This window comes from Danio rerio, chromosome 4 (assembly GCF_049306965.1).
Source record: "Danio rerio strain Tuebingen ecotype United States chromosome 4, GRCz12tu, whole genome shotgun sequence".
Lineage (NCBI taxonomy): Eukaryota > Metazoa > Chordata > Actinopteri > Cypriniformes > Danionidae > Danio > Danio rerio.
The window spans coordinates 55964716-55973400 of record NC_133179.1 but is presented as its reverse complement, the minus strand read 5'-3'; the positions used below and the strand labels follow the sequence as shown (position 1 = coordinate 55973400).

At 41.7% G+C, this 8685-nt stretch overlaps 3 protein-coding genes and 1 long non-coding RNA gene across 5 annotated transcripts in view; 2 read left to right on the top strand and 2 right to left on the bottom strand.

Moving 5' to 3' along the window:
* The window catches only part of si:ch73-110p20.1, a 592105-nt gene that overhangs the window by 324115 nt on the left and 259305 nt on the right, over window positions 1–8685 (bottom strand).
* LOC100535035 (uncharacterized) overlaps window positions 1–8685 on the top strand; it is a 304783-nt gene that overhangs the window by 107089 nt on the left and 189009 nt on the right. The window lies entirely within an intron of this gene.
* The window catches only part of LOC137489462 (uncharacterized), a 243196-nt gene that overhangs the window by 189100 nt on the left and 45411 nt on the right, over window positions 1–8685 (top strand). The window lies entirely within an intron of this gene.
* The window catches only part of LOC103910803 (NACHT, LRR and PYD domains-containing protein 3-like), a 44806-nt gene continuing 39024 nt past the window's right edge, over window positions 2904–8685 (bottom strand). Inside the window, exons 8-10 of the mRNA XM_073948226.1 lie at window positions 6948–7121; window positions 6074–6120; window positions 2904–4691 (exon numbers count right to left, since the gene is read on the bottom strand). Of these exons, the coding sequence (XP_073804327.1) occupies window positions 4168–4691; window positions 6074–6120; window positions 6948–7121 (745 nt within the window). The 3' untranslated portion in view covers window positions 2904–4167. The remainder of the gene's footprint in view (window positions 4692–6073; window positions 6121–6947; window positions 7122–8685) is intronic.

Sequence of the window (8685 nt, the reverse complement as noted above, 5' to 3'; positions counted from 1 at the left end):
GCATTGTGTGAGCACTGCAAGTCAAAATGTTCAGATGTTCGGTCATCATGGCAAAGCACCACTAAAACATCCCTCATGTCCACCTCACAGTCTCAGCCCAGTCCTTCACTGACAATGCTTACTGTACTGTTTCTGTCCAGCCGACAATGTTTAAAACTGAAAACAGAAACAGGATATTAGGGTACGAGTAGCCTCCAAGGTTTGATGTCATTGCACTCATACTGCCAGGGAAACGGTCACTCCTTTATTATTTTAATGATCAAGCACACACAAAGCATCTTCCATATATCAGAGCAAAAAGAGTAGAGAGCTGTAATAAACTGTCATCAAATGCTCCAAGCATTCACCTGCTGTATGGTGTTCATGCTGTTATGGTCTTGACTGATTTGGACAATTGAACAGACTATTGTGCATGTGATGACTTATACAGTGTAATAATCATGACACGTTTTGGAGAGAAAGACCATTAGACTGAGAATTACAAATCAGTTTAGATCAACTAGATCTCTTCACTTGGAAACTGTCGGCTATCTGTACTTAATCATGTGCAAAGATGAACTTAGACATTTGCAATTTGATGAAATGAATGAGAAATTCAGCTCTGCTGTGAACAATTGCCAAGTGGTTTGGAGGTTTGTCCATGTTGTTTTGAGAATGTAATTCCTGTTTCAGGAAATGAGCCAAACCAAAGGAGAAAAACTGAAATAAATCTGACATACCTTGATCAGAAATCTAAAAAGGAGAGTAAATGCTGAAGCCATTGTGGTCCAGTGGTCAGCACGTTTCATTATGATGCCGCTGACCGGAGTTCAAACATCACCAGAGTCATTTATTTTCATTTTTATTGCTAAGACATGTAATACTGTTTGGGTTACTTATATAGGTGTACATATTTTATTTTTTGTGTGACCACCGTTATAAAGGACTGGATATCTATAAAGAGTTCAGCACAGAATATATATTCAGATATTGCAGGAAAGGACGTTGTGCTGTTGTAAAGAATAGTGTTGGAGATTTAGCTCCCCTTTAATCTTAAAAGCAGCTGTGTCCTTGAAAAGACGTGATCGTGTCATTAGAAACTGAACTGGAAATGACCTGATTTTAATATAGTCAGTCGTGAACTGAGGTGGGCCGGTCTAAGGCTTGAAACTCAGGGCTGTAAAGGAGTCCCACTCCGGCCTTGTGTAGCACTGCAATTAGTTTCTATTATACGTGACTTTACAGGACTCAAAATTAAGCACTTACCAAATGTATCTCTTACCACAACAAAAATAATTATTTCTTAGCCATAAATTTAAAATAATGTGTCAAAACAAGCTCAATATAGCTGTAAACATGCTCTTTTTATTTAACAAAACTTTTCTTTAATTGTCCAGGCTAAAGGTCCCAGATCACCAGTTAACCTAACAGCGAGTTAATCTCCTATTATATATATATATATATATATATATATATATATATATATATATATATATATATATATATATATATATATATATGTCTTGCGTTCCTAAGTAACCAATCAGCTGGGTGCTGCGGAGTGCGCGCCTCTTTGCGCAGGCTTCACTCATGGGGAACAAATAGCATTTTAAAGACATGGCACAACATTGCACCTCGTCCAAAGTGCGACAGGCTTTACACTTTGCATTGTACAAATATCAGACGGTCCTTTTTGCAGTATGGCAAATAAACATATTAAAATTGTAAAGCAAAATGTGCTGCAATAACAATGAATGGAGCTGTCAACACATCAGCGAGTTCTAAGAGTTTCACTCCTGTTACACTAATGACAGCTGGATGAGCTCTGCAGTGGACCTCTTACTCACATTGGTTCATAACTGGATGATTAAAAAAACTAAATTGTATACACCCTGAGTAAAACCACTATAGCCTATAAAAATTATAATGTATCTATTTGTGTTATGTTATAGAGCTAATTAATTATTAAATATTAAAATGTATTAGTACTCTGTATTTAATGGAACTCAACATATCTGATCAAATTTTAATACTCTAAATATAAATGCATTTTTTTCAAGATGTTCCACTTTTTTCCCATATTTATTTGTGTAATTTAAATGTAATGTTCAGTATTATTATTAATAGAACAAACTGGTATGAACATTTTAAAGTCAGCAAAGCTTCTAAAATTAAGCAAAGTAAAACTTGTGGCTCTTTGAACTTGAATACCCAATTCTAGATTGCATTTAGGAAATTTTTTTTTTATCAGTGTAAGTCAGGATTTTGACCTGAGTAAATTATAATGTGCACAAAAAAAGGAATAAAAATAAACAAAACACACTGAACCACTACAGCCTCTGTTGTAGTATTGCTAGTTACAACAGTACAGTTAACTGTTAACAGGCTGATGAATGACAAAACTCTTTAAAACTTTAAAGCTTTAAATCTTTAGATACATTTAGACTCTCAGCTGTAAGGGTAAATACAGAAGAGTCTAGCTGTGCATAGGCTGAAAAAAAGCATAAAAATGGCATGTAATGACTCGAACACAAAATATGGCTTGATGGAATCCAGGGAAAGAAGACCACAATAAACACTGCGCATGAAGATTTGATCAATATATTGAAGCACTGAAACCATGTCAACTCAACTAACATCTTACAAAAATTAATCCAGATAATGAATAATATAAATTTATTGAATAATATATAATAATATAAATGTATTGAATAATACAATTTTAAAAAAATTAAGTACAGTTGTTAATTTGAGGGGGTGGTGTGATTTTTATTTTTTGGGGGTCCCCGAAAGAATTCGCCCAACACAAAGGGGCCCTCAGCTGAAAAAGTTTGAAAACCCCTGAGTTAATGCACTGAGAGTCAACAAGAACTAACAGAGAACAACTTTACTGTCATCAACTAACATGAACAGATCAATAAATACTGGAATAAATGTGTTTTTATTGTTCAGTTCAAGTCAAATCATGAAGAAGAAGAAGATCAGAAGAGCAGAAACAAACGTCACACTTCATTTCTCCTTTATTCATTGAGCTGCTGGATTTCTCTACAGTTGATTCAAGATTTGACAGAGATTCAGACAGGATTCAGACATTTCCATGTTCATCATGACATTCTAATATCAGCAGTGGATTTGACATTGACTTTTATTATTTGTGCTCAAACAACAGAGAAACAATGAAGAAGATCAACCTGTAGACAAGAATGAGCTGATCTGAACACAGCAGCATCCTGGAGGACACTTCATCAACATCAATGATGACACTGATGAAGACTGAGACACACACACACACACACACCACACAAATCACACGCACACACACACACACGCACACACACACACACACACACACACTCTCTCTCTCTATCTCTCTCACACACACACACACACACACACACACACACACACGCACGCACACACGCACGCACGCACAAAAACACACACACACCTCTCACACACACATACACAAACGCACTCTCCCTCTCGCTCTCTCTCTCACACACGCACGCACACACAGAAAGAGAGACACACACACACACACGCACATGGGCGCGCACAAAACACACACAGCAGTAAACATGCATACACAGCAGTGAACATACACCCACATACACACACACACACACACAAAATTTAACATGCACAAACACACACTCTTTCTCACACACACACACACATACATACACACACACTCTCTCTCTCTTTCTCTCACACGCACACACACACACAAACACACCTCTCACACACACATACACAAACGCACTCTCCCTCTCGCTCTCTCTCTCTCACACACACACACACAGAAAGAGAGAGACACACATATGCACACACACACACACACAGACAGACTCTCACACACACACGCACACACACACGTACATGCGCGCACACAAAACACACACAGCAGTAAACATGCATACACAGCAGTGAACATACACCCACATACACACACACAAAATTGAACATGCACAAACACACACTCTTTCTCACACACATATACACACACACATGCATGCATACACACACACACTCTCTCTCTCTCTCTCTCTTTCTCTCACACACACAAACAGACACACAAACAAACACATGCTCTCACTCTCTCTCTCACACACACACATACACACACACATATACACACTGCTGCTGACTGCTCCTGCAGAGGATTCTGGGTAAATCTCTCGTCAGTCTTCAGCTCAGTTTCACTGATGATCCAGAATAAACAGCAAACCCAGGCCAGAGCGGCTCAGTGAATGTGGTCTGGACTGAGTGGATGAGGCTCATTGTGTCTCTATAGATGTTGTAGAAGATCAGAGTTCCTGCACCGTGATCCACAAACACTCCTATTCTACTGCTGAGCGGCTTCACTGGGAGATCAGTGCGAGTGTTATTGTGCCAGAATACGAATCTGGAGGAAGAGCAGAACAAACTCCAGGACTGAGCGTTAAATCCTAACACACACTCAACACCTGTTCCCTTCCTCCTGATGCTCTTATATGATACTGATATCCACACACCAACTCCACTCCAGTCAATCTCCCAGTAACAGCGTCCACACACACTCTCTCTGCACAACACCTGAGTATAATAATCAAATCTGTGTGGATGATCAGGATACGGCTGATTCTCCTCCACACTCTTCACCTCTCTGTTCTCCTCAGACAGAATGAGTTTAGTGTGTGCTGTGTTTGGATCCAGAGTGAGGAAACAGACATCTGAACACAAGAACACACACATTTATAAACACAGCTGTGTGTGTGTGTGTGTGTGTGTGTGAGAGAGAGAAAGAGAGTGTGTGTGTGTGTGTGTGTAAGAGAGATAGAAAGGGTGCGTGTGTGTGTTTGTATGAGAGAGAAAGAGAGAGAGAGAGAGAGAGTGTGTGTGTATGTGTGTATATATATGCATGTATGAGCGTGTGTGTGAGAGAGAGACAGAAAGAGAGAGAGTGTGTGTGTGTGAGAGTGTGTGTATGTAAGTGTGTGTGTGTGCATGTTTGAGCATGTGTGTTTGTGAGAAAGAGTGTGTGTGTGCGCATGTGTGTCTGTTTGTTTGTGTGTATGCATGTGTCTGAGTGTGTGTGTGTGTGTGTCAGTGAGAATGAGCTTGTGTGTGTATGTTTGCGCGAGTGTGTGTGTCTGTGTGTGTGGGTGCTTACATGTGTGCCTGTGTGGGAGAGAGAGTGTTTGTGTCTGTGTGTGAGTGTGTGTTTGTGTGTGAGAGAGACTGTGTGTGTGTGTAAGAGTGTGTGCATGTGTGTAAGAGTGTGTGTGTGTGCATGTGTGTCTGTTTGTTTGTGTGTGTGTGTGTGTGTGTGTGCGCGTGTGAGAGAGAGAGAGTGTGTGTGTGAGAGAGAGAGTGTGTGTGTGTGTTTGAGGGAGAGTGTGTGTGTGTGTATGTGTGTGTGTGAGAGAGAGAGAGAGAGAGAAAGAGAGTGTGTGTTTGTGTAAGAGAGAGAAAGGGTGTGCGTGTGTGTGTTTGTATGAGAGAGAAAGAGAGAGAGAGAGTGTGTGTGTGTGTGCGAGTGTGTGTGTGAGAGATAGAGTGTGTATGTATGTGTGTGTGTGTGTATGTGCATGTATGAGCGTGTGTGTGAGAGAGAGACAGAAAGAGAGTGTGTAAGAGTGTGTGTATGTAAGTGTGTGTGTGTGCATGTTTGAGCATGTGTGTTTGTGAGAAAGAGTGTGTGTGCGCATGTGTGTCTGTTTGTTTGTGTGTATGCATGTGTGTGTTTGTGTGTGTCTGTGTGAGTGAGAATGAGCTTGTGTGTGTGTGTGTATGTGTGTTTGTGTGCGAGAGTGTGTGTGTCTGTGTGTGTGCATGCGTACATGTGTGCCTGTGTGTGAGAGAGAGTGTTTGTGTCTATGTGTGTGTGTTTGTGTGTGAGAGAGACTGTGTGTGTGTGAGAGAGAGAGAGTGTGTGTGTGTGCATGTGTGTCTGTTTGTGTGTGTGTGTGCGTGTGAGAGAGTGTGTGTGTGTGTGTTTGTGTGTGTGTGCGTATGTGTGTGTGAGAGAGAGAGAGAGTGTGTGTGTGTGTGTGTGTGCTTGAGAGAGGGAGAGTGTGTGTGTGTGTGTGTGTGTGTGTGTGTGTAGTCCTACATTTGAGTGGTCCTGCTGTAATCCTCGTGTGTCCTCCATGATCCAGACTGTAAACACACACAGATGGAGAGAATGAGCTGTTTAATTTCCCCCTCAGCTAATAAGCTAAAGCTAGCACTGAGCTGCTCAGCTACACGCTCCAAACTCTTGAACTAAAACACACAACACTTGTTGGTTGAGCCGGGATGCACAATGAATGTAACACAGTGCGTTCTTTTCCTCTGCTGTTGGTGAAGCGAGCGCAGATACTGCTCATGTTGATGGAGACACCCTGCTGCAACATTCATTTATTACAGTGATCACACTTAGCTTTGCCATCGTTCTTCAGCACATGCAGCCTTTGAGCACATGTTGCAGTCCATCTCTAAACTATGTTCAGATTATTAAAGCTGCTCGCCAGCGCCCAACTTCCTGACAGATTAGCAAGTGAAAAATACACATGTGTGCACAGAGAAGAGGAATCCAGATGTTGATTTTAGAACAAGAGTCTGAACATTAATCCAAGTGTCTGATTCCAGAATCTGAATCCATCTTCAATCCCCAACCCTATTCCTGACCTGATATTGTAGGATTCTTCAGCAGAAATGGAGGAAGAAGTTTCTCTGCTCAGCTCAAATGCTGAAACTGTACAGTGTGTCCCGCTTAATGTCACTGTAACTGAGCCAATACACTCCAACATTTACAGAGGAGATTCATTTCACACTCAATGATTTGCTCTTCATAGACATGACTGGAATACTCTACAAGCTGTATCTTCTGTCTGTCCTCACCCCATAACCCTCACAGAAAACTGAAGCTGATCACAAAAGAGCTTTCTAGTGTCTTTTTAAAGCCATTCAGTGTAAAAGCACAAGGCCAGTGCTGCTCCACATACTTGAGTTTGTCCAGTGTGTAGTTTGGATCCTCCAGTTGTTCAGAGAGCAGCTTGACTCCTGAATCTCCTGGATGATTGTAGCTCAGATCCAGCTCTCTCAGGTGTGAGGGGTTTGAAGTCAGAGCTGAAGACAGAAAACCACAGCCTTCCTCTGTCACCATACAGCCAGACAATCTACAAACACAGCAATAGTCCACATCACACAGTTGGACAATCACACATCTCTTTGTGTTGTGAAGATGCTGACTGCTGTTTCTGCTCATGTTAACAGCAGTGATGAACACACACATCCTGATTAGCTCTCCTTATTGATCACATCAGCACACACACTCACACACTCAACAAGGACTCGACATCATCTATAGAAGTGTACAGAGCAAAGACATTGTTCATAATACACCACATCAAGCTGTAAAGTCTGCTTTGAGGAGGAAGAAGACACACTTGAGCTCAGAAGATCATCTTAAAGTCATGTATAAAACACAACAGGAAATGAGCTGATTTCATCATTTATATTGTGATTCTGTTGTGGACTAAAACAAAATGAGCTCAGACAAACACAAAGCCGCTCTCTTCATGTGTTCATCACCTGACCCACAGTCACATTCACACTGATGGAGCATTAGGGGACTTTTATTCTGTCAGGAAAGAAACACCTGATCAATAATCATGAGCGCTGACTCTCCTTCCCACACAGCCTTTCTGACAGAAGATCTTCAGTCAATATATTGCTTCATGTGAATGAGTAATCAGGGTTATTTTCAGATGCATGTGTAGTAAATACATCAGTTCACCAGGTCTCTTACAGTAAACTGCTGAATACATGCTTATAGTGTGTCTTCATATTATTGTAGTGGTTTAGATTAGTGGTCTTCAACCCCCAGGCGGGTGCTGGTGCGTGGATCAATCAGTACCGGCCTGAACAAGAATGAATTATCTTTAAGTTGGCAGATGAAAAAGCTGCATTTAAACTGGATTTGTGGGGACGGCGCGTGAACGTTCGAGGTTACTAAAGTAACCCTTCGTTCCCCGAGGAGGGGAACGGAAGCACTATAAGTGGATTTGATTGTAAAATCCACGCATTGGGAGGTTCGGTTCAGAAGCTACTCGTCTGAAAGAGTATTGAACGGGCCAATTAAGAATGAATTGGCAGCGCAAGCCTGCGCAGGTGAGCGGCATAAGCAATCAACTGAGTATATAAGCTCACCTGGACGCAGACGCTATCCTTTTTAAGCTGAAGAGACTTTCAACAGCTAAGGGACAGTCATTATGGCGACGGAGTATAGTGCTTCCGTTCCCCTCCTCGGGGAACAAAGGGTTACTTTAGTAACCTCGAACGTTCCCCTTCGGGGGGAACTTCAGCACTATAAGTGGATTTGATTGTAAAATCCACGCATTGGGAGCCCATTGAAAGCGCCATAATGACTGCACCTTACCAACACCCCCGATGAGGAGATAGTCAAGCAAGCGTGACGCACCCACATCATGGGGGGCGCGGTCCTCCAACGTGTCCCTGGCCCTAATTTATCGTACTTCAACAGAAGTTTTACGGATTTATATATATTTTTTGGGAAGTCGTGAGCATCTAGATAATTCTAGGAAAATACGACAGTACGTTGGGAAGCGTGCAATCCCGATAGGGAGGACGCTGCGGAGGCCATCCGTTACCCAAGGGGGGATAGATGGCAGAATTTACATATGGACTAGCCCTAAAAAGGGGGAGTACGCATAGCAAAAG